General features: G+C 38.7%; 1 protein-coding gene across 1 annotated transcript in view; it reads right to left on the bottom strand.

The window, feature by feature from the left end:
- Positions 1–3,678: 3,678 nt before the first annotated feature.
- The window catches only part of shank3b (SH3 and multiple ankyrin repeat domains 3b), a 35,739-nt gene continuing 12,961 nt past the window's right edge, over positions 3,679–26,456 (bottom strand). The window contains exons 9-25 of the mRNA XM_052118792.1: positions 25,850–25,927; positions 24,880–24,946; positions 21,198–21,444; positions 20,753–20,916; positions 18,624–18,737; positions 18,351–18,426; positions 17,844–17,926; positions 17,632–17,756; positions 15,549–15,684; positions 15,325–15,405; positions 14,870–14,890; positions 14,290–14,423; positions 13,438–13,543; positions 12,098–12,910; positions 10,875–11,937; positions 9,353–9,382; positions 3,679–8,726 (exon numbers count right to left, since the gene is read on the bottom strand). Coding sequence (XP_051974752.1) covers positions 8,159–8,726; positions 9,353–9,382; positions 10,875–11,937; positions 12,098–12,910; positions 13,438–13,543; positions 14,290–14,423; positions 14,870–14,890; positions 15,325–15,405; positions 15,549–15,684; positions 17,632–17,756; positions 17,844–17,926; positions 18,351–18,426; positions 18,624–18,737; positions 20,753–20,916; positions 21,198–21,444; positions 24,880–24,946; positions 25,850–25,927 — 3,906 coding nt within the window. The 3' untranslated portion in view covers positions 3,679–8,158. The remainder of the gene's footprint in view (positions 8,727–9,352; positions 9,383–10,874; positions 11,938–12,097; positions 12,911–13,437; positions 13,544–14,289; positions 14,424–14,869; positions 14,891–15,324; positions 15,406–15,548; positions 15,685–17,631; positions 17,757–17,843; positions 17,927–18,350; positions 18,427–18,623; positions 18,738–20,752; positions 20,917–21,197; positions 21,445–24,879; positions 24,947–25,849; positions 25,928–26,456) is intronic.

The following is a 26,456-nucleotide window of genomic DNA, read 5'->3' as shown; positions in this document are numbered from 1 at the left end:
CCCCCCACAGAACATCGAGTCAGTCTGGGATTACAAGAAGAGACAGAAGCAATTGAGACAGCCGAAATAGATAGAAGAACTTTTGCGAATTCTCCAAAAAGCTTGGAACATTCTGTCTGCCAACAACCAAGAAAAACTGTGTCCAGGTGACCTAGGAGAATTGGGGCTGTTTTCAAGGCAAAGGTTGATACCAAATATTGATTTAGCTTTTTTTAAAGTTTACTGGATTTTTCATGACATTAATTGATGAATGAAAACTATTTATGGTAACTATTTATTTTTGAAGACTTCATTATTCAACATTTTTCACCAGTGCCTATATATATATATATGTGTGTGTGTGTGTGTGTGTGTGTGTGTGTGTGTGTATATATATATATATATGTGTGTGTGTGTGTGTGTGTGTGTGTGTGTATATATATATATATATATATGTGTGTGTGTGTGTGTGTGTGTGTATATATATATATATATATATATATATATGTGTGTGTGTGTGTGTGTGTGTGTGTGTGTATATATATATATATATAAGAAATAAAAAAAAAATTGCAGCTAAGAACATTATCAGTTTATTTCTCCTAAATAGATTAAAAGTATTTTTTCCATATAGTTGTTTTGTTTTATAAATTCACTCTGATATCTGAATGATTTAATGCAGGGGTTTTCAAACTGGGGTTCGGGGATGTACTATATAAGGGTTGTATCTAGGGGGTCTGCAAAGTATTTCAGAGAAATGTTGGCATTATTGTACATTATTAACGGTTCATTCTGAAATCATGAGATTAATTACAATTATTTGGAGCCGTAGAAAGACGTAAAAACAGATATAAAAATTAATTGTCATATAATATTAATAAAACAAATTATTTGTTAGAAAAAAGGGTGGCAATTCACCATCCTTTGTAAAGCTGCTTTGAAATGATATTTATTATGTTTTTTTTTATATACTTTTACAAATGTATTTATATAACATTTTTCATAATTAATATAAATATCTAATATCTATCTATTATTTTGATTACATAATTTTTTATTTATTTAATTATTTTGAAAATGTTTTTTGCCAGGTTTATACATCTAAAATTACTCCTGCATTAGAAAGATACACTGCCAACCATCAGAAAATATTTAAAAAATCACTTTGCTTATTTGAATTTAAATATAAAAGCCAATATATATATTTTTTAATATCATATTTACTTTTCTTCTCACACAGGGGGTCCCTCGTAAGAGGATCATCATATTTGGGGGTCCTTGGGATCAAAAAGTTTGAAAACCCCTGATCTAATAATAAACTTGCCACTTTCCTATATGAGCAATGTTGCAAAAACTACCTTGTGTTTTTGTTTTTAGGAATTTTAATCAATATTTTACACAAGACAACAAAAGTTCTCCTCATGATTAACTTTAATATACCTGACTGTCAACACTTTGATACCCTAATATAATTAAATTAATTCCACAAACAAACAGAAAAGCCATCAGTAAAATGTTTGTTTTAATGTTAAATGTCTATATATCCATCATGATACCCCTGCCCCTTTTTTCCATTGTAGAAGTGTGTAATATTTTGTGATTAATCCCCACAGCCTGAGAGATGATCTTTAATAACAAACAAGTAAAATTATATTTTTGTGTACATTTTCTCATTTTTCAAGCAGACATGTCCAAAGCTCGATCCTCAAATCACTTCATTCAACAAACAATACAAAAAGATTTCAACAACAGAAGTCCAGAGAAAGAGAGAGCTCCTAAAAGTTAGTAAACTCAGAATGTGATGGGCACACCCCTGTCTCTTACACCAGTTATTAATTAAATATTTGTGTATGAGAGTGAGGAGGGAAATTGATTGGAAGAGAGCAGAAAGACAGGGACAGATGAGGGAAGTACAGTTATATTATGTGCAGATGGCTTATAAACAGTAGCACCCACATCTTTGTGCAAATTTACCAACTGGAGGAGAGACAAGGATTTTTCTCCTCTGTTGGCAGAATTAAACTGTTGGTGAAATGAGTAACCACATCAACGCCCACTGATCCAGCTTACCAATCATCACATACCAGATCAGTTTTGACACAATATAATCTCAATGTTTCTTGGTTTTAGTACAATCTGGGGTTTTAAAAATGGGAGATTTAAAAAGAATTGTATTCACAGTACAGATGTTTGACAATAATTGTAGGTAATTAACATTATAATTAGTACTTTGGTTGGCCTTTTAATACCCCAAAATAAATATGTTGTCATCATTTACTCACCCACATGTTGTTTCAAATACATATGATTTGAGTAAATGATGCCAGAATTTTCATTTTTGGGTGATCTGTCTCTTTAAGAGATCCTTTCCTGTGAAAAAAATAAATAAAATTGTGCTTCCCCAGATAGACCACTAAGTTTAGAGCCATAGTGCTATTCTAGGCCTTCAAACATAGCTACAGTAGCTTTCTTGTTGTCTATGTGTCACATATTATGTTTTATACTTAAAGGGATAGTTCACCCAAAAATTAAAATTCTCTAATCATTTAGTCACCCTCACGACATCCCAGATGTGTATGACTGACTTTCTTCTGCAGAACACAAATTAAGATTTTTAGAAGAAAATTTCAGCTCTGTTGGTCCATACAATGAAAGTGAATGGGTGGCAAAATTTTGATGCTCCAAAAAGCACATAAAGGCAGCATAAAAGTAATCCATATGAATCCAGTGGTTAAATCCATATATTCAGAAGAAATTCTTCTCCCTGCCCAGAATAAAATAAGAATATGAAAATGGAAGTTTAAGTGGAGATTGACTGTAGGATCTACCACGATGCCGTTCCGCACGATGTGCTTCCGCTCCTAACCGTTAAAGACTGTGTGTTGACTGTGTATTCCACCTAAACCCCCCTCCCCCCCCTCTCGGGGCCAGGTGTGGACTCCACGGTGTCCTCCTCTTTGGAGGGACACCCCCCAGCTTGGACCATATATTTTGCCCCCAGCCGAACGATTTCGTTCCTTTTGGGGAGAACAATAGAGAGAAGGCTACGTCTGGGCCAGCCAGTCCTTATACTCCTGAGCAGTTAGCCATTCCCCTAGGACCGCTTCGTGCCTGCTAGTGTGTTGGGGTAGTTATGCGACGGCTTGCTGTGCTGGCTACGAGGCACACAGAGGTCTGCCCATCTCGCTCTGCCAGTCTGCGTAACTCGGTTCAGCTCTTGTGGCGTTTTCCATTGGGACCCCTAGTGTCAACTCATCGACACAACGTTGAGTGAGTGACAGATAGGAACGTCTCAGTTACTGATGTAACCTCCGTTCCCTGATGGGTCTTTGGCTCGGCTCCTCAGTGCGATACCTGATGTGTGTTTGCAGCCTCACTCCATTTATACCCGTATATCCGGGGGAGTGGCATGCAAATTCCACACGCCAATTTCCATTGGCCTTTTCTCAAGATCAGAGATGTCTGGGCTCCGCAGGAGCGACTCCTAGTGTCAACTCATTGACACAACGTCTCGTTCCCTCCATCAAGGAACGGAGGTTACGTTAGTAACCGAGACGTTTCTCACCCACACTTATCATATCGCTTCTGAAGACATGGATTTAACCACTGGAGTCTTATGGATTACTTTTATACTAACCTATGTGATTTTTGGAGCTACAACATTTTGGCACCCATTCACTTGCATAGTATTGCCCAAAAGAGCTGAGAAATTTGTGTTCTTCTGAAGAAAGTAAGTTATCCACATCCGGGATGGCATAAGGATGATTAATTGATGAGAGAATAATTTTTGGGTGAACTATCACTTTAACAGCTGAAGATAAGGCAATTTTGCCTCTTAACCACTTTGAAACACATTGAAACAGATTTTTAATTTGTTAAAAAAATGATCTTTTGTTAAAAGCCCTTATGTAGCATATATATTTTGCTCATATTGTTTTAAAGAATTCCAAATGAGTAATTGCACAGTACAAAGCCAAACAGATTGTGTCAGAGAAACATATGTCTTCATAAATTCACTGATTGATCATCATGAAATGAATGGCTGATGCTGAATAATCAAATACAAAAGGTAACATAAATGTGTATACCTACAACCCAAAGCATTTCAAATCCTGTTTCAACAAAACAGTTAATCTACATACAGTCTTACCAATCATTTATTCATAATAGACAAAAGTCAAAGGTCTTTTTGCAGTTTTGAAATGTTTAAACCATGAAAAAACATTTCAACTATTCCAAAGATTAAGTGTTTATAACTCACAAATTACAAGTTATATTATGGTGGAAAGAGTAGCTGTGTTCATGTTAGGGTATTGGTTTGATAAATGACAAATAAAATAACAAATAAAGTAAGACCAAATATGACACAATCTCACAGGGCACAAGATAAGTATCTCACCCTATTCTCATACATTCTCCTCTGAATATATAACTCCATATATATCATATACATATAAAACTGAATGTAGTGACAGAAAATATCTATCTTTAACAAATTTTAGATGGCGGCAGTATTACCTCAAGGCCACACTTGTATTGTATTTGGAGAAGTTCTTTCTCCTGGTTTAGGGCAGATTGTCAGATCCTTTCTTACTTGGGACATGTTGCAATTACATGCCAAGTCCAGCTGCAGCAATACATCTTACAATCACCATAAACATGGCTTTTTACTTTTGAGCTGCAAGATGGTTGATGAACATACTATAAATTCCGGGCACTTGGAAGCATTGTCATTGTTTATTCAAGAGAGGTTTCCAATCTCTTCCTTTCCTTTTGCTCCCAAGTGGATACTGACAGTCTTTCTCCTGGAAAAAAGAAATCCATGTGAATCCAGATGGTGATGATATTCTTACACTTCCTCTGATAATATGAGAGCAGTCTGTAGTGTTTTCCACACATTCATTGTCATAATTTCAATGTAAAACATGGCACATAAAGAAAATGGCTATTTCATTTGTTATTGTGCAGGAAACTCATTAAAAACATGGCCATTTAATTTGATTCTCTTAAGACCTGTAGTTGTAAATAGTAGATATTGCGCAGTATGTCCATGATCCTGTCCAGCAAATAATTTGCAATTTTTTTATTTTTGTATTAAGTAGGCGGAAAACTCAGTATTGTGATATGGAGGTATAATTTTGTGAAAGTTAAATCAGGGGTGCATGGATAACATCTTTAGTGGTGTTCAAATGTCTGAGTGAACTTGTAAAAATTGCTTTTATTTTGCACTTGTCTAGTTTTAAAATTGAAAATCTAGTTTTTATCTTAAGGGTCATTCCGTGTCAGCTCAACCAGTGGTCCACAGCTTCCCATTCCCTCTACAAAAAGTTATCAAAAGAATTTGGATTAATTTGATCATTTAAAAGATTTGATTGAATATGTTTTGGGGTTTTGGACCATAATCATCCACCTTTGATTCTTGACTGCAAAACAATTTTGGGACATTCCACCAAGTTTGTAATCTCTATGATTTACATTTTCTGACACAATCTTGATGGTGTTTGGACCCTTAATGATGCCTTCCAGAGCTTTGTAGATGTACATTTCTGAAATCCAAAAACTAGCTATTGCTGAAGTCATGTATGTGTAATAATCTCAGGCCAAGTCCACACAAATAAATGTTAGTTTGAAAGCTAATCTTTTTCTTGACGATTTGGCCTTCTGTTCACACTGAGACAGTGTTTTTGACAGTGACAACTTAACTTTTCGAAAACGTTCTCTCAAGTGGATACATTTGAAAATGCCATCTTCATGTCGTAGTGTGGACAGGGAAAATGGAGATATCTGAAAGCGTTGACGTATTTGTTGTCATGTGATGCAGTCATGTGATCCATTCAACCCAAGGACATAGCAGCCACGGGGGATCTGGGGAACATGTACCCCATACTCTTTAAAAATGTGACCACCCCCCTGGCACTTTTCCAAGCTAAACCCATACCGAGTCCAAATGGTGGATTTGTATACATTATTCTTTGTGTTTTGTTACTTTGGGCTGATTGAGTGACCATGCAGCCAATCACATATGTGCTTCATGAGCCGAAACATCCCTTACGTTATAGGCCGTCAGTTAGACAGTCTGATCAATGTGGCTCCATTCATTAAAGTTGCTTTCAACAATGATCATTTATCCATGTTTGTAATCGGCATTGATGTTGATCTTAATTAATAATCTAGAGATGAGGAACACACATGAGACTTATTTATCGGCGTATCGTTCTTGATTGACAACATAACGTGAAATGTACTGCAGAAAAAACTATTCTCTTAAGCACACATTGTAAGTGGAGTTTATGTATGTCAGCACCCGTGTCTTCATTAAGTTATTCTTTTTATATTATGCTATTGTGCAATTATTTTGCAATACTTGAATCTTTAAAATGCTACAAATATAAAAATGTAATAATATGTATATATTACTATATTACTTATATCATACCTATATATTAATATACACTGTAATAGTGCGTTCCATTTACCTCGGAAGTCAGATGTCGGAGCTGGGAATGACGTCACACCCAAGTTGACCGCTTTCCAGTACACAAGTCAGAAAACCAAGATGGACGGTGTGGGGGAAGTATCCATTGTTAGCAATACCAGTCGATAAAAACACATAAAATAGTGGTATTTTGCACAGATAATGCCTAATTATCATGTCCACAGATAGTGGTTGGATAGTACTGTGTGCACCACTGAGTTTATTGAGACACAGACATACAGAAGTGCTAATAAGCAATATATTACTACTGTTTCACTTACTGTTGTTGCTGTGAGAAGCCGTTTTGGATTCTGAAGTCAAGGCTGTTGCGGCTCCTCCGAGTTTCCAAGACGGAACTCTGACTTGAGGGGGCGTTCCAGTTCAAAGTTTCTACTGGGAACTCGGAATTTCCGACTTCCAAGTACAAATGGAACGCACCATAAGTGTTGGGCCTGTGTGAGACACTTACTGACAGCTGTGTCCCCCCCAACTTTAAAATGATGGCTATGCCCCTGATTCAACCCAAAACAATCAAGATGGCGGCCCATGTTGTAGTTAAGTTGTTGTATCTGCTATTAACTTTGATAGCGTTGTTAAAGATAAATATTACTTTGTACAACCTTCACATTGCATTCCTTCAAAGGCAACGGGAAGCTTACTCAGTATTGCTGTCCTGCGACAGAACAAGAGGACAATTGTGTTTTAAGAGTTGGGATTTAAGAGTTTTTATACATTTCAGTATTGACTAGCAAATTTTGGTTGAAAATGGCAGTGTGGAAAATTAAAATGCCATTTTCAAAATATATGTGTGAATATAGCCTCAAGATTTTTGATTATACATGATTTTTTTTATGTGAATAAATGAAAGTACATTTCTAGTTAATTTGTACTTCAGACCTTTGTTTTGTTGGACAAGAAAAACTAGCTTCATGGTTTTAACCATTGAAAATGGGTCAAATGTAATGATTTTTTAATGGAGCCACATTTCTCTGGGATTTCCCAATAAAGAAATGATGATACAAAAATAAAAGTTTGTTCTGAACCAGAATCTAAAAGGATATTAAGATATATTTAATCCTTCTGGAGTTATAGGCACTCCAACTTGGGAAAAACAACAACAAAAAAGTGCTTTTTACAACTTTTGGACTCCCACCATTTGCATATAATGCAGCAATGGGTGCTGAAGTCAACTGATTTTAGTAATAGACCTACCTATCTCTGTTAAAAAAAAATTAAAATAATAATAATGTTGCTGCCATCTTTCTAAGGTTATGATTTTGACCTGTAGTTTTGCTCCAAAATCATAGGCAAAATTTTAAATTTTTATCCCCTCTCCAAAATACTGGATTACTTGGCAATAAATATTTAGTCTTTCATCATCATTAATGGTTATTTTCACCTAAAATTACAGTCTTTTAATTTTCTAATTTTTTAAATGTGGTTGATTTGACATGGAATAACCCTTAAAACTTTATTTCCAGGTTTAAATTAGATTATCACTGTGGACTATTGACCCCACTGGTATGTTCTATAGTAAATGTATGGTTAAAAATTATGGCTTGGAGTTTAGTGTGTTAGGTTTTCACACAGGTGTGTGTACTGGACACTGTAGTATAAGAAAGGGATAATTGGATTTAAAATGAAAGTAATTTGTTTAAGGATTTGTGATGACGTTTTGAACTATTTCCTCCATTTCTGCTCTCCTCAACTGTCAAGCAGCTGCTTTAGCGCTCGTTCAATGTTCATTCGGTGTCCCACCCGTGTCACTCCTAACTCTGCCAGATCATCCTTGGTAAGGGCAGACAGGTGGGCGCCTTCAATCTCATGCTCCAAAAAGCGTGCACGATGCTCCCCTAGTCCCACACTCTCGAGCCACTCTCCCACGTCATACTTACTCCACAGAGCTAGGGGGCGCTGTCTGAATGGACGCAGGGCCAGGAGAGGGGCTCCGAGAACGGGTGAGGGGCATGGGGACGCGCATGGGGAGGGGGATGGAGAGCGGCTGCGGGCTCGAGCACTGGCACTCCTCATGACAAAACGCACCTCCTTTGGCTCCTGGGGCAAGCTTAGGCTGGAGGACTTGAGGATGGTGTGATGGTGGTGATGGGGGCTGAAAGTGCGGACAGGGCCCAGCGGTTCACTCCGTTCTGGGGTGGCTCCAGGGCTTGGAGTCCTACGGGTCACTGGGTATCGGCTACCAGGCCGGATTGTGAAGGTGGTGCCATAACTCCTCTGAGAGATGGTGTGAAGCTCTCCTAAACTACTAAAGAGTCTGAGAGAAAAAGTGAAACAGAGAGGAAAGACATAAAAATAAGAGCGGTAAGTGTAGAGGAAGCAAAAACAAACTAGCAAAGAGTTTTCAGATTGTGAAAAAGCATGCAGTGAGATTTGAATGCAGTAAAAGGACAGTTAGCGCAGTTAATATAAAACTGGAGTCCTCAGAAAAGGAAAAATGGTTTGTTTTTAAAAAATTGGTGCATTAGTATGTCACAGTATTTTAACTGCAGGCTTTTGGTATGCATTTTGAAAAAAATCCCAAACTACAATAAACATAAAAAATATGCAATTAACATTCCAAAACCAATTGCTATTATGATAAATGGACTGCATAAACTGTCCCTTATTTGAAATGCAAACAAGACATTTCTTCCCTAGATGTTTTAAATAATCAATTTGATTGGCCCTCAGTGGTACACTGAGAATTCCAGTTTCCTTGCACAAAGACAGAAAAGAAGCTGAAATGCCTCAATTAGAATGAATTACTCTATAATGAACACCGTAAGCCTTCAAAACAAGCCCACCATAGCGTTTGCAGCTGGATTAATGGCTGCAGTAAGGGGGTTTTAGTGAAAGTTAGTTAGAGAAGGAGTTGTTTTACCCACAGAGCTAAAAACCTACGATTTACTCTCTTCTCCATTCTCCTCACATCTGCAAGGACATATACAGACACACACACAGGTGTGTTACAGAAATGCAGTTTAACCAGTTGTGTAACTGAGGGTGTCAAGAGGCAAGTGAGTGTATTGCTATAAAACATTAAGTATGCTGTGGTTCATGCAGGTGTGCAAAATGCGATTTTGTGCTATATTTCAATGTTGTTCAAAGCTGAAGCGTGTAATTTCTGTGCCTCTAGCATCACCAAATGGAATAGCAAAAATTACTAGATAGGTACAGTAAAGTTAATCCAGACAAACTTTGATGTTGGCTTGACAAAGCCTTGTCTGGATGTTTTAAACTAGCTTAGGGGTCTGCAACCTTTTTGGGATGAAGTGCCATTTTAAAATTTTCTTGATAATCACTTTTCCGATATCTGCTGCTTGTGAAGTGTGATTGGTTTGTATGAGCCGTGCTCTTCGGCTGACTAGTGCAGTCTTGTCACACTTTAATAGCTGCTCATTCTGTTCATAACCACATAAAACACACTGCATGATTATGGGGAAGGATTACATCAAGAGAATGATTAGCATACAGGTGCGGCAAGGTGATATCCTTCACGTGCAAATGATGGCATGTGTGACATAGGTTGCCGACCCCTTAACTAGTTTTACATTACTAGTTATACAGACATTACAGTAGGACAAACAGCCAGATAATTTGGAGAGAATAAGACACGTCCACACTAATACATTTTCATTTGAAAACGCATTGATTTTGCTACGTATAGGCCTCTCATCAGCTCTAAAACAGCTTTTTCCTCCACTAAAATAGAGACTTTTCAAACACTCTCCACAGCCGCATAATTCGGAAAAAGATGTTGGGAAAATGAAAACTACGTTTTCAAACTTTAACAGATTAGTGTGGATGTGGTCTTTTAAAGCAGTTTATAGGCCTTGTGCAGGTTGTTTACATAAAAAAAATGTGACAGTTTGAATTGTGTGTCCAAAATTAACTTTTAGTCAATGCGAGTCAATGTGATTATTCTAATTTTTATTGTCTGCTGTGCAAAAACCTTCAGTCTGACCAGTTAGAAAAGACACAGCACACTATTCCAGAACACTCTAAAGGCCTGTGCCAAGTTTAGCGGATGTAGCTTGAAAGCTCTAGGAGGAGTTACAGTTGATAGTTTGGTCTTGGTTTAGGGATATTTGGAAAAATTTAAACCATGTCTATAGAGTAACAGTATGTTGGCTTTGTCAAGAAAACATAATAATCACTCTTTTCAAACAGAATCCAGAAAATCTCTACCTATCTTCCATTGGTTGTACAAGCTGGTAGTCCCGCCCCAAACTCACACCATTGCACAGGCCGCATAAAAAACAGAGGAATGCTTTGATAGCAACACAGATCCCAAATGTTACACTTTTAGGTGAAATCAACCAACAAATGGCTTACTTATAGTGAACTCTGCATATTAAGCAGAGATGTGAAAAAATGACACACATCAGCTTTAAATGGTACAATTACAACTGGTTGTTTTTACCTGGCCCCTCCCACAGGTGACCTCCTGCCAGGGTCAAGTGGTGCTCCCATTGGTGGTTCTTCCCCCAATGAATGAGTGTCTTTGCTTAGTAACTCCACCCCCATAGGAGCAGGCCGACTTTCATTTGCCCCGCCCGCCTGTGTCCGGGGTTCCTCTCCCCAGAGTTTGGAGCGTCTTTGGAATAGGTAGCGTGGGCGGTTAGGGCCTGTGCTGGGTGGGTGTGGAAGCAGCTCACTGTCTGATGACTGTTTAAGCAGTGGGTCCCTGAGATGGACGGGGCGACCACGCCCCACCCCACAACGTGGTTTGCTTGCATGCGTGGAGTCTGTGCTCTCTGAAGACAAAGTAGACATGCTGGAGACTGTGGAAACAGTACTGGTGGTCTCCATGTGGGGGTCTTCGACCCCAGAGTCTGCCGTTGAATCACTTGCTTTTCCAGAGGAGGTCTTGGCGATGGCTGGCCGTGATCCACTATGTGAAATGCTTAGGGTGGCTTTGGGTGTTTCTTTAATTAGAAGGCCATTGGCAAAGGGTTGAGGGGGTGGCACAAGTCCTATCTTCCGAAGCTCCTCCCTTGTTTCCTCATCGCTTGACGAGAGCAATGCAGGGGGCAGGGTAACCGTGTATGGCTCCGCCTCTTCCTCTGAGCTCATAGTCAGACTTCGAGCAGTCAGATTTGAGAGGGTGGGGGCAGGGGAGGGCAGAGTGGGCGGTACTGCCGGTTGAGTACGCTCTGTATCCATTATTGCAGTTTGCACACTGGGTGGCACACTAAGTGCTTCCTCCAGGCTTCGTCCAGACCCAGGGCTACCACTAGTCACTTGGCTAGCTGGTTCTATGATGCTTACAGGTTCCTCTCTCCATGAATTAGTAGGACGTGCCTCAAGAGGAGCAGGTGGGGTGGCACCTCCCTCTGTCTCGGGCCTCTCTACCACTCGGCCTTGAGTGGGAGAAGGTGTTGGTGAGGGCGTGGGCGTGGGAGTGGGTGTATTCCGACCACTAAGAGCTCGTTCTCGTGCTGCCAATGCAAGCGCTAGTGGTGATGAAGGATCTAGTGGTCGACCTGTTAAAGGGTGTATAAAGGTTAGGGTTAAAATCTGGATTTTAAAACATAAAAATCTCTATGTATTCAGCATCCCTCACTTCATAAAGGTTTGTAACACATACTATATAAAAAAAAAAAAAAAAGCAAAGTGCTAGTGGTGAAGGATTCAGTAGTCTACCTGTTAGAGGGTGTATAAAAGTGGTGCCCCCTGGTGGCGGGCCAGGTGACAGCATTGGAGCCGGTGGAGGCAACTCAGCCAACTCATCCACAGAGTGGGACTGTGACAGTAAGGGGGTGGTTTGAGGCTCTGTTGCACCCCCTTCTACAGACAAGAAAACACTAGGTCTTCGACGGGCCCCAGGGGGTATGATCCTGGCTCGCTCTGAAAGAACCTGCTGTTGGAACTGCTCTGCTCGGCTGCTGTGTGGAATACGCGACCCGCCCAATGGAGAGGGGTCTCTGCTAGACTGAGCAGTAGAACCCTCTTCAACTTGCCCTTGCTTGACTAGTGGACTTTTCCTGCGCTGAGGCTTGGTAGGAGTATAGATGGCACTTAGGCGACCCACGTTAGCATACGGATTCTCGACAGGTGGGCCACGCCTACGACCGCGTTCAGGAGCAGCAGCTCCAGAGGTAGGCGTTTGCGGCCTTACAATAGGGGCCGGCTCCACTGGCAAATGGGCAGTGTCCTGAAGAATGATCATGGAGCGTGTTTTCCGCTGGCGGTCTGTCGTGACCGGGCCGTGGAGCTTGGGCTCCGCCCCCGGGCGGAAGCTTGAACGGCTCTGATTGGCAGCGCGAGAGGGGGGTGGGGGCGGGAGGAAAGAAGGAGGTGGCCCTGAATCAAGGAAATAGGGAGTTGGAGGTGGTGGAGGAGCTGTCTGTGGAGGCGGTGGAATACTATCTTGTCTGAAGCTGTCGGTCATTGAAGAGCTTCTAGGAAAACGATGCTCTCCAATCAGGGCAGAGATTCTGTCATCCTCTGGTGCACCTGTAAAACAATCCACAATAAGAGCAAGGTGTTTGTGATAAGATATTTAAAAAATTCCAGGGTTTCCACACTTTTTGAACACTAAATTTCCATGACCTTTCCAGGTGTTTGTGATTTCTGGATAAAGATTTTTAAAAATAACTTTTAGAAAGATTTGGGAATTAATCATTAAATCAATTTGTGGAAAATAACAGCCTTAAAATAACAATTCACTGACAAACTGGACATCCTTATGACTTGCCTTTTTTTTTTTTTACTTAATAAAAAACCTATAAGAATGTGTATTCACTATCAGCATAAAGATTTGATTGATTTTCATGGTTTTCCCAGGCCTGAAAAAAACAACAATTTCCAGATAATTCCAGGTTTTCCATGACTGGGAACCCTGATATTCTGATCCAAGCTGATCAGTTTACTTGAATGAGTCTTTATAAATTAGTGTAGCACTGTTATACATTCATGAATAGGGAGAGATTGTGAGATACATGTAAATATATATATATGTGTATGTATATGCATGGACTTACCAAATGACTTTGTTCTTGACATTCCCCGAGGAAGCTGCATGTGACTTTTGTCCACAGCTAAAGACACTCCAGCACTTACTGGCAAACCCTGCCTCTCTAACAAAGACTAAACAGATACACACACACACACACACACACACACACACACACACACACACACATATATAATATGAGCAATGTTCAAAATTCAGCCACTATTGAGTTATTATTAGAACAAAAACAAATAACAGTTTCTGATTAATCAGCTATCTAAGAAATAAACAGAAAATGCAGTCTTATCAAATGTCATGCCATGCTGCAAGATCCATGCCACCCAGGTAAACATAGAATAGATTCAATTCAGATTCAAATTCCTTATTTATCCCAAGACTATATGGATTATAAACAGAAACTGATCAGCAGCCAAATTGGCTGACAAAAGAATCTTTAGTGACACACTTTGGCTGCTGTACTACAATGACGATGTGCACCATCTGTCTCATACAATGCATATTATGTCATAATGTTCTTGCTTTGTATGGCAATAAGTGTCTTGTGCTCCTAATTATTCCTTAATTTTGCTTTAGAAGACTATTTTTGCAAAAGCCAAGAGGGCATTAATTAATCGCCCCGATGTTGTTTCATGCTCGTGTGACTTTGTTTCTTATGTGAAACACCAAAAAGAGATGTTAGGCAGAATACTTGTCTCATTTACCATTCACTTCCATTGCATCTTTTGTCCAAACTATTAAAGTGAATGATGACTGTGGCTGCCATTCCACATAACATCTCTTTTTGCATTCCATCAAATAAAGAACCCCCTTTAATTACCCATTTGTGAACTTGGTGTATGTTTATGTGCATAAGACTCACATTGATCTCAGCCTGTGTGATGCGGCGACTCGTTGGTCTCTGCTTCACAGTGGCTGCTCTCGGGTCATCTGGGGGGCGTGGCCTCATCACTACAGCAGGTTCTTTTGGTGAACTCAGCATCTCATCCAACTTCTCTGTGAGGGAGAGACACATATATAAGCACACAAATGAATACTTAAAACACATTCCTGACAAGTATTCCATTAAATCACAGAAGAACAAGCACATATATCAAGTGCATCAGCAAATGAAACACAGTTCTTCCCTAGATCCCATGTGTGTATTATACACAGTTTAAAGGAAAAGAAAGAACAAATATACAATCACATATACATCACTAGACACATACAAAACAGCTTATCTAGTTTAACAATTCACAATAGGTATAGGTGTGCAAATAGGGCATATGATTTACAAAAGAAAACAAACACACACACTTACACTTAGACTCTACAATTATTCACAGACACAGGCAAGGGCACAAGCTAAAAAACAAGGTTGGATACAGTAAATATATTCATGACATTACATGCCAATCAGCATATAGAACCAGTCACACGTTGATGATGTCATGTCTTACCTCCCCTCCTTCTCCTTGACGCTTGTGGACAAGAAGGACAAATCTATATTTCCTGATTGTTCCGGATTTATCTCACAGATATAATAGAATGTGTGCATTTGATTACAATTTTAAACCGACAAAAACTTTCTATATGACATTTCAAACCAATACTAACCAGCTTTGCAAATGCACTTAATTAGCTAAGAGAAAACAGGACCAGCTTAGAAAAGCTTGGCAATTCATGTTGGTTTAAGTCGGTCTTTCCAGTAGAGATATCATTAACATGGAAAAAAAACAACAACAGTAAAAGCATTTTTCCACCATTGTTCCTGGAAACAGGGATTTGTGCCATACCCTCAGTGATAATGATAGTGAAGTATCTGTTTTAAATTGACTTATGGGACATAACAAATCACTAGATGTCTGTATCATCCAAATTTGCATGTGTGAGCATCTGTCAGCATTGGTCTTACCCAGCTCCTCTAGTTCTGCGGTCATGCTTTTGGAACGCAGGGTCAGGCTGGTGCTTGGGTCCCTCTTGGGAGGTGGGGGGGCTAATTAATTATAAAAAAATAAAAGGAAATACAATCTTATATAACAGCATTTTGTAGTATTCTCATATATTCGCTATGTCCAATCATACAAAATGACAGTGACCAATGAATGTGTTTGCATGAAACAAGTTTCGGATAAGAACCTTTCTTGCGGACAACATCTCCCGTCTCAGGTTTACGCGTGACGGACACCACCTTCATTACGAGCCGACTCCCACCCTGCCGAATCAGAGACACCACCTGCCTGTGTCCCACCTTTACAACACTCACCCCATTTACCTGAGAGAGAGAGAGAGAAAGAAAGAGAGAGGGACAGAATAATCTGTTAATTCATGTCTTGTTGAATGTTTATTTTTATTTTGTAATATTATTTTTAATGACTATTATTGGCAAATGTTTATTTGTATTTCTATAATTATTTTATTTTATTCTTTTTCTTGTCACTAATTTTATTGTGTGTTTTGACATGTATAATTGTTGACAGCATTCTAAACTCTTTCAACCACATTTTTTAGCTCCATTATTTTACTAGTCGGGGCGGCTGTGGCTCAGGTGGTAGAGCAGGTCGGCCACTAATCACAGGGATGGCGGTTCGATTTCCGGCCTACATGACTCCACATGCCGAAATGCCCTTGGGCAAGACACTGAACCCCAAGTTGCTCCCAATGGCAGGCTAGCGCCTTGCATGGCAGCTCTGCCATCATTGGTGTATGAGTGTGTGTGTGTGAATGGGACACAGTGTAAAGCGCTTTGGTAACCGCTAAGGTTAAAAAAGGGGCTATATAAGTACAGACTATTTACCATTTTTTTTGTAAGACCAGCACCCTTACAAAAAAGAATTAGCATAGAAATTGACCATGGAAAAACTATGGTAATACCATGTTGTTAAAAGCATCTCGATGGTAATATGATAGTATTTTCTACAGTCAAGAAGTGGTCCAGTTTACAAGAATTCATCCCACCTTATGGTATAATTAAAAGGAATATTTCAGGTTCAATACAAGTTATGCTCAGTTGACTGCATTTATGGCTTAATGTTTTTAATGGCCATTTAAGGCTTTTCATAAAAAAATATATAAAATCGAGGTTACTGTGAGGCACTTACAATGGTAAACAGGGACAATGTTTGGAGGGTTTAAAGGCAGAAATGTGAAGCTTATACAGTAATTTTATAAAAACACTTCACTTCCAGTGTAAGTGCCTCACTATAAACTACTGTAGAGTTTTGCTTTTTTTAAAGAAAAGGAGGGATGAGTCTAAATGTTTTTTTTGTTCTTATCAATATTACACCACAAATGCTGTTGAGCTAAACTTGAACTGAACACCTTAAATACCATGGTATAGTATATGAAAAAGGCAATATCATAATGGATCCCAAAGTACCATTGTATTACAATCTGATATCATGGTACGGACATAATACTTATTTTATATGGTTGGTGTTTGTGTTAACAGGAGTGAGTGTAGGTTACTTCTTTATACCTTAGTGCACAAAATTCCAAAGATATTTTGTAGGGTCAATGTAGCCCTTTTTTATGACTGAATTCAGGGGCCTGTGTAGCTCAGCATGTAAAGACGCTGACTACCACACCTGGAGTTGCAAGTTTGAATCCAGGGCGTGCTGAGTGACTCCAGTCAGGCTTCCTAAGCAACCAATTGGCCCAATTGCTAGGGTGGGTAGAGTCATGTTGGGTTAACCTGTTGGGTTAACCTCCTCGTGGTCACTATAATCTGGTTTTCGCTCTCGGTGGGGCACGTGGTGAGTTGTGCTTGGATATCGCGGAGAATAGCATGAGCCTCCACACGTGCTATGCCTCCGTGGTAACGCGCTCAATAAGCCACGTGATATAATGTGCGGATTGACTGTCTCAGACGCAGAGGCAACTGCAATTTGTACTCCGCCACCCAGATTGAGGCAAGTCACTACACCACCACGAGGACTTAGAGCACATTGTGATTTGGGCATTCCAAATTGGGGAGAAAAGGTGAAAAAACACAAAAAAAAGAAAATGGCTGGAGAGATGATCCACGTGTTGGTATCATTCATGCGATGGAGCCACTGGAGCGGGCCATGGTCTGAACAGAGAGGTAAAGCACGCCCCAAGAGATAGTACTGGAGGGTGAGGACCACCCACTTGATGCCCAAACACTCCTTCTCTATCATGCTGTACTTAGTCTCCCTCAGTGAGAGTTCAGCTTTCACATAATAAGTCAAAAGTTGTTTACCTCTATGAGGAAATCTCCTGTCCTTAATCCTGCCCTCCATGCCACTCCCTCCAGATCCACTGACTCCAGGTATTGCAGAGCAGGAAACGCAGGAGTAGGTGTGAACTCTTCTATGGGTGTCTCAGCTGATAAGTAAGAGCAAAAAAATAATTTAATTTGTGTTTTGGAATTTCTCTCTGTGAACCTGGAAAAATGTGTGTGTGTGTGTGTACCTTTAGCTCCCCGAAGCACGAAGCCAAATCCTTCGCTGTCTCTTTTCTGCAAAGTTGCACTTTTTTCTTCTATAACATAATCACTGCGAATTTACAGAAATCAATAGTCACTGCATTGCATAGTCACATGTACTGCATTACCAGAATATGTTTTAGTTAGTGCAGCATTATTTAGACATAAAATTCTATTAGTCTTCAAATTGCATCTGGATAACACTTTGTTACAGTACCTTCATTAACATCTACAGTTAAGGTTACCTTCTAGATAAATTTGTTTCCTAAAAATTAATTATTACTTTTCATTATGTTCATACATTTTAAAACTCTAATTTGAACTCCTGTGCATGGAAATCAAAATAATTTGTTGAAAAAGGAGGAAAAAATTACTTTAAGAGTTCCAGACCCTGTTTTGTAAGCTATTTGTGGAAAGTGCCTACTAATCTTGCATACTGTGCACAGAGTACAAAAAATGATATGATGGAGGTAAGACAGGATAGGAGTGTATACCTGTAAGAGGTATAGTTGTCATAGGAGCCGACAGTGTAGTGCCTGAAAAGTCTCTTAGTGCGATCCTCTCTTGTCTCTGAGAAACAGATACCAATGATGCATGAATATTACAGAGTATGATTGTGCCTGTATGAGTGAGTGTGTGTGTGTGTGTGTGTGTGTGTGTGTGTGTGTGTGTGTGTGTGTGTGTGTGTGTGTGTGTGTGTGTGTGTGTGTGTGTGTGTGTGTGTGTGTGTGTGTGTGTGTGTGTGTGTGTGTATAGCATACACTGACCGAGTCGTGGGTCATACTGCCTCATCTGGACCTCCTCTACACAGTGAGCAGGAAACCAGCCAGTTCGTCCTTTAACTGAACCTTCCCAGAATCCTCCCTCACCGATGCTCAGCACTAGTGCAGACACATATGAACAATTGAATGCCACATTTGGAAAATTACAGCATGAAGTTTCACTCCTGAAGTTAACCCCAATATATTATTATAATTAAGGCTGCCTTTTTATCACGGTAATTAAGTGCGAGTAATTACTGTATCTAAAAAATAACATGTTAAAACAATTAACGGAATTAATCACACACCTCCATGTTTTTGTGAGTCTCAGTCAGCAGAGGGCAGTAAGAGTGGCACCAAATGTACAGGCAACAAACCAACAGCTGATCAAAGACAGCTGGACCAAGCTGACTGCAGGGTTCTCCAGACACATTTTTTAAAGTTTCAATCATTTAAGCCGCTTAAACCCTGCCCCTTTTTTATAACCACAACCTTGCATAGAGTTGAACGAAGCATCAATCACATGTTGGTGAAGATAGCAAGGTGTATTTTCGTCTGTTTTCCTTCAAAATTATCGTTCCTTAACCCAAACTTCCTTGGTTATGGGACAGCTGGCTTGAATTTGCATTTCGAATGAGGAGGAATAACAGCAAATTCCCGGTTGTGTTTGAAAAATTTCACACCTGAATTGCTGAGGTGATCACTAATGAATACCTCTTCGGATGCCTCTGGAGTTTATTTATATTTTGGAATGCAGTTATCTTGGGATGCACAGCATGACTACGTGTTTTTTCCCTTTATATTTAGTGTATTGTGATCAAAACATTAAAATGTGTTTATTGCTGCTCAATTTCATGATAACTGGGGCTCTGACATGAGCACTAGAGTGGTAGGGGTGTGTGTGTGTCCACTGCAAACTTGCATTCAGATCTGCCTGCATTCTGCTATTCAACGCCCATATTTTCACAATCCAATCAACAACCAGTAAATAAACTCAAATTCCCGCCCTATATTTTTTTCTTGTTCGATAAGCTATTTCATTCTGAAATGCATCACAATACGGAAGTCATCGCAACTTCCGTTTCATGCCGAATTTTACTTGACACCGCGTACCAAAAATGTGGCGTTTATGTCTAGAGATGCTGAAAACTGGTGTAAAGGAACACAGTCACATTGAGACGGATAGGGTTGACACTTTTGAAGTTAAATACGGGACATTTCAGATGGTCCCTTACCACACCCTTCACAGTTTTAACACATTTTAGCAAGGACTTTTCAGACAATCACTTACTTGTCTGCGTCCTGCAAGACTATTACAAGACATGCCCACTACAAGTTACGCCTCCTCTAAATAACCAGCAGAGTCTTGGAACAGTTGGATGGCACATTCATACACATTCAACACAGAAGAAGCTTGCAGTATGATAATCTAATAGGCTAACCAATTACCTTGTGAGCTAACTGGAGAAATCAAATCCATTATTTATTTTTTTTTACCATTCATGAATTTTGTTATTATTGAACAAGCAGAAATTGTACAAACACCTTCAGGAATAATTCCACAAGAGCACTTCCACAAAATTTAAACAAGTAAATTCAGTTTACCATTTATATCTTCAGTTTAATAATATGATATGTGAGAATTTAAAAGTTATTTACATCATTTTTAAAGAGTTAAGGGAATCATAAAGCATACAGCGATTACATAGGACTTTAAAAGATCTTGTAGCCAATAGAATCGCTTTATGAGTCACGAGGGGCGTTACATGTAGTGAACGTGTCGTGAAGAGGGTATTCATTCTTGTCTTGCAGGACGCAGACAGATACACTTGACAATTGCCAACAAATGTTCCAAAAAGATTAAATTAACAATCTTGAATGATTTCGCTGTGATCATCAATTTAATCTTTAAATATTATCTGAATTATTATATTTATTATATATTATACAAAAATGTTTAGCTTGAGATATGCTATAATTGCAATTAATTTGATTAATTAATTGGCATATCATGAAATTAATTTGATTAACAGTTTTAAGCGATCGACAGCCCTTATTATAATTCAAAAAACAACAATTTGATCTTTCTTACAGAAAGATGCTCATCACATTGGTTAAGAGGTTGAATGAATGACCTTTGACCCTCTCTCCGCGGTTCAGCGTGATCTCCCCCTCGCCTTGTGGCGTGTGGGAGCTGATGGCGATGAAGGTTCGGCCGGGCACCGCGCTGTACAGCCGCCGCTTTGGCCCCCGTGACACAGCAGGAGGACTGGGCTCTCTTTGAACAGGACTGCCAGGGCTGCAAAATGCAGAAAACCACCATATTTCAGCCCAATATGAAACTTCTGTGTCAGGTAATCAAACTCATAGTTATTTACCTTAATGGTTTTGTTCACCAAAAGTTTCCTCCAAATTCAAGTCACTACAAAAAAGTGACTGAGATTAAAATTTTTCCTAACATCTCCTTTTGTGTTCCACGGAAGATAGTCATATTTGTTTGGAACAATATGAGGGTGAGTGTATGATGTTGGAATTAAAAGTTTTGGTGAACTATCCCTCAAATTGCAGACAACTCCACACCTGAGATGGCCGCGGGTTTGTCTCCTGAGGCTCCGTGTGTGTGTGTGAGAAGACTGGGGGCTGCGCTGGGTGGGTGTGTTGTCGTCGGGCTCGAGGGGGGGCAGGCTGCGAAGGGAGGGGGCAGGAGAGGGTGCTGGCAAATTCTCATCCAGAGCGTTATCACTGGCCGATCGCATCAGAGAGCGAAGAGGGGATGCACAGACTGCACGCCGGCGAGACGAGTATGAGGGGGTCTCCCTGAAAGGCACTGTTACAGGAACACAGTTACACACACATAAATACTTATTCATATATTAACAAACACATATAAAGCCTGCCTACGTCTATATAGTTTATTTGAGTAATTTCCATGCTTACAGTATAATAGAGAGTAAAACTATGTCAATTTGTAAAGACATGCAGATAAGAAAGAATTTACACCACATACAAACACACTAATCATGGAAAAAGAAATTAATGCACATTGAAGACTAAAAAGAATTTGGACTGTAAATTATGTTGTTTGGCTCCTCCTACTACACATTACAATAATTACAGTGCATTTTTATCTTTAATTTGAATACATTTACATCCATAAACCAATGGCCATTTGAAAATGACATTTTCTATCATTATACTTGCATAGTTCCCCCAAAAAATAAAATGCAGTGTATTCACCCTCATGTTGTTCTAAACCCAAATGGCTTTCTTTCTGCCTAACATCTCCTTTTTGTATTCCACAGACCAAAATATATTAGCCTCAGTCACCATTCACTTACATTGCATCTAACATTTTACTTAACAATCCCCATTTGTGTTCCAAAGAAAAAATGTCATTAAGATTCGGAACAACATGATGGTGAGTAAATAATGACAACATTTTCATTTTTGGCAGAACTTTCCGTTAAGGAGTCTTATTTACTTTTAACTCATCGAAGGATTTTTAAATTTAAGATGACCTGGTATACCAGAATGACCACAGTAATGGATTTTCAAAGACTGCAATCCAATTTTCACCTGTTGAATGGATCAAGAGCACTCTCCAGGAGGTTGGCATGGATATGACAAAGACTATCATATAAGAAAAGAGACTGCAGAATAGATTAACTTGCATCAAGTTGATAGAAAGTGGAATCACTCGTATTTCAAAAGCCTAGCACCTCATCTGTTAAAAGTAGTGTCAGAATTGCCTGTGGCATATAAATGTTATTTAAAGGGATATTTTACCCTAAAAATGATAGGTGTGGGTGAGAAACAGATCAATAATTAAGTCCCTTTTTACTATAAATTCTCCACCCTGTCACATAGGTGGCGATATGCACGTAGAATGCAACTCGCCAAATGCAAAAGATGAAGAATGTGAAAGTGGAGATTTATAGTAAAAATGACTTAAATATTGATCTGGTTCTCACCCACACCATCATATCTCTTCTGAAGACATGGATTTAACCACTAGATTCTTGTGGATTACTTTTATGTTTCCTTTATATGATTTTTGGAGCTACAAATTTCTGGCCACTATTCACTTGCATTGTATGGACCTACAGAGCTGAAATATTCTTAAAAAAATCTTCATTTGTATTCAACAGAAGAAAGTAAGTCATACACATCTGGAATGGCATTAGGGTGAGTAAATTATGGGAGAATTAAAATTTTTGGGTGAACTATTCCTTTAAGGTTATGTATACATGTCCTACTAGATTTCTGCAGTTTCTTTTTTTTTTTTTTATCGTTTTTATTATTTTCTCTTCTTTTCTCCCCAATTTGGAATGCCCAATTCCCAATGCGCTCTAAATCCTCGTGGTGGTGTAGTGACTCGCCTCAATCCGGGTGGCAGGGGGCGAATCTCAGTTGCCTCTGCATCTGAGACGGTCAATCTGCGTATCTTATCACGTGGCTTGTTGAGCGCGTTACCGCGGAGACATATCGCGTGTGGTGTCTTCACACTATTCCCCACGGCATCCATGCACAACTCCCCATGTACCCCACCGAGAGCGAGAACCACACATTATAGAGTGCGCCTCTACCCTCCCTAGCAACTGGGGCCAATTTGGTTGCTTAGGAGACCTGGCTGGAGTCTCTCAGCACACCCTGGATTCGAACTCGGGACTCCAGGGGTGGTAGGATTTTTGTATATTCTTAAGAAAACATTTGCGTTACTTGCTCATGCAAATTGAAGAGTAGCTTACAAAAGTACATTTTGTAACCCCTCCATCCTTTTGTATGAGCAATTGTAACAGTGATGCTGAAATTGGTGATTTGGGGGTAATGTATAAAAAGGGCTGCAAGTCTAAGTGGTGCATGTTTTATAGATGTAAATATCCAAAAATTATTCACTGTTTCATTTCAAATCATTGCTGCGAGTGTACAGAGCCACAACCTAAGTGGTTACACAAAAATACACCAAGTGGGAGTGGAGCGGGGTATTGCAGTGGTGAAATAATCATCAAATACATCATAAACAGACTGGATGGAGATATCGGCACGATAAAACTGCACACAGACACACAGAGAGATTACAAACAAATGACTCACAGATTACGTCACACAGAGCATGACTGAGATTTACAAAGAGAAACAGATGCAAGTTATAAAGAGATTAGCTCATATATACTTGTATGATAAACAGTACTGCAGAGATTACATCAGTAGTTTATTTCAGAATTAAATAGCTGGTAGGAACAGACCTAGATCTTGCACATTCAGATTGATTGTCTGAAATAAAAAGAAATCATCCACTTATGGATTGTTTTGACACGTTATGATGAAGTTACCAGATTTGGGATGCTTCTTAAAATTAAACACTTATATATTGTAATTTCTTTTTTAACTCTGAACAAAACACTTTGAAATGTTCACTATACTAAATAGTAAACCTTGGTTTTCTGAAATGATACACTTTGTGGCCAAAAAAAACAAAAAACATTATGTGAATAGGGCTATCTTTGTAGCCCACTTAGATTAACTATAGTGTTGTGTTTTGTGGAGGCCTTAAAGGTATAGTCCACCCAAAAATTAGGTGTATGATTTTCTTTCTTTTGCAGAAAGCAAACTAAGATTTTTAGAAGAATTTCTCAGCTCTGTTGGTCCTTACAATGCAAGTGAATGGTGACCAAAACTTGAAAGCTCCAAAAATCACATAAAGGTCACATAAAAGTTATTGATAAGTCTCCAGTGGTTAAATCCGTGTTTTCTCAAGCAATGCAATCACTTTGGATGAGAAACAGAACAATAGATTGAGATCATATGTGTTGTGTATTATAAACATTTTTCCATAAATCATCACATTCACTTTCAAAATGTGAAAGAATGTAAAAATGTAAGTGAAAGTGGAGATTTATAGTTAAAAAGGACTTAAATATTGACCTGTTCCTGACCCACACCTATCATATTTCTTCTGAAGACATGGATTTAACCGCTGGAGTCATATGGATAACTTTTATGCTGCCTTTATGGGTTTTTTGGACGTTCAAAGGTCAGGCCACCTTTCATTTGCATTTTAAGGACCAACAGAGCTGAAATAGTCTACTACACATCTTTGTTTGTGTTCTGCAGAAGAAAGAAAGTCATACACATCGGGGATGGCATGAGGGGTGAGTAAATGATGAGAGAATTTTCATTTTTGGGTGAACTATCTCTTTAAGTAGACATAAGACCAAACTGCCTCATGCTGTTCAGACTAAACCATGACCAAGCAACTCACCAACGTCTGAGGTTTTATGGATCTTGATGATTTCAGCCAGGTCAAAGTTCCCTGCGATGATAGCAACCTACCAGTAAGAACAGTTAACTTTCTGTTAGCACCAAACATACACCATCACCACTTTATATGAAACATTCAAATTTGTATGATCAAACTGTTGTTGAACTAAATAAAATGTAAGAGATAGTTCAAGATGGTTATTTTTGTAAGTCTGCTTGACTTTTCCAGTTGTTTGTTATTACTGCATAACCTTTTTTTTAAAATAGTATTTTAATAGTATTTAGTAGATTTAATTATTATAAATTTTTTAGTATTTAATTAAGATTCTGTATTTTAAATGAACTGATAGATGTAAAATATTATACGTATTAGTGTCTCCAATAAGACCCTCAATGATGTCATCATGGTGGCTTTTGAGTTTTGTATTTTCATGGTCACACTTTACAATGGTTCCATTCATTAACATTAGAATGCATTACGTGTTATGAACAAACAATGAACAATATATTTTTTACAGCATTTATTTATCTTAGTTAATGTTAGTTAATAAAAATATAATTGTTCATTGTTAGTTCATGTTAGTTCATAGTGCATTAACTAATGCTAACTAATGCAACTTTTGAGTTGAAAAATGTTTACTATATGTTGAAATTTATATTAACCAAGATAATAAATGCTGTAAAAGTATTGTTCCATTGTAAGTTCATGTTAACTAATGTTGTTAACAAATGGAATGTTATTGTAAAGTGTTAGCGTTGTCAGTATACTGTACGCATTTCTATTACTTTAATATATCTACTCATTTCCATGACTTTTTGAGGCCTGGCAATAAAACATTTGAATTCCTTGATATTTTCAAGTTTTCCAGGACCGTGTGAACCCTGTCTGAACAAACTGAAGCATCAGAGCTCTCGACTGGAAATTGTACAGTTAAGTCAATACATCAGCTGAGAGGTGTGGCAATGAGTACCTGAAATGCTGTTTGGTTGTTGTAGTTCTTGATTTCTTTATTTGCTCCTCGAAACAGGAGAACTCTAGCACAGCCTTCCTGCAGAGATTAGAGAGGGAGCAAGGGAAAAAAGCAGGTGAGAAAGAAAGAAAACTAAAAATGTTCATGTTTCTATGTGATTTTATGTGAGTTACTGGCTATATGCATTTGCTATGCTCAAATGGAATACAAGCATACTGCTATAAAATAGTAGAATATAAAATATATAGCAGTATATAGAAGTGTACTGCCTACTTAAAAAAATTTTTTAAATGGCATGTGAACCAGTATGCAGAATGCAATGATGAACATTCAAATAGTATGCATGTCACATGACCTCATTACATTGTGTGTTAACAATGTAGCATACAACAAAACATATGTATTTTTTAAATAGTAGGCAGTATACTTTTATATACTGCTATACACTCACTGAGCACTTTAATTGGAACACCTGCACACCTACGTACTTATTTATGCGATTATCTAATCAGCCAATCTTATGGAACAAGAGTTTTCTCAGAAAGGTGCCAAAAACGAAAAACATCCAACGAGCGAAAGTTATGCGGATGGAAATGCCTTGTTGATG

The sequence above is a fragment of the Xyrauchen texanus genome, chromosome 45, assembly GCF_025860055.1.
Source record: "Xyrauchen texanus isolate HMW12.3.18 chromosome 45, RBS_HiC_50CHRs, whole genome shotgun sequence".
In the NCBI taxonomy this organism is placed as follows: domain Eukaryota; kingdom Metazoa; phylum Chordata; class Actinopteri; order Cypriniformes; family Catostomidae; genus Xyrauchen; species Xyrauchen texanus.
Note: the sequence above shows the minus strand (reverse complement) of the source record. Positions and strands in the feature narration are given on the sequence as shown.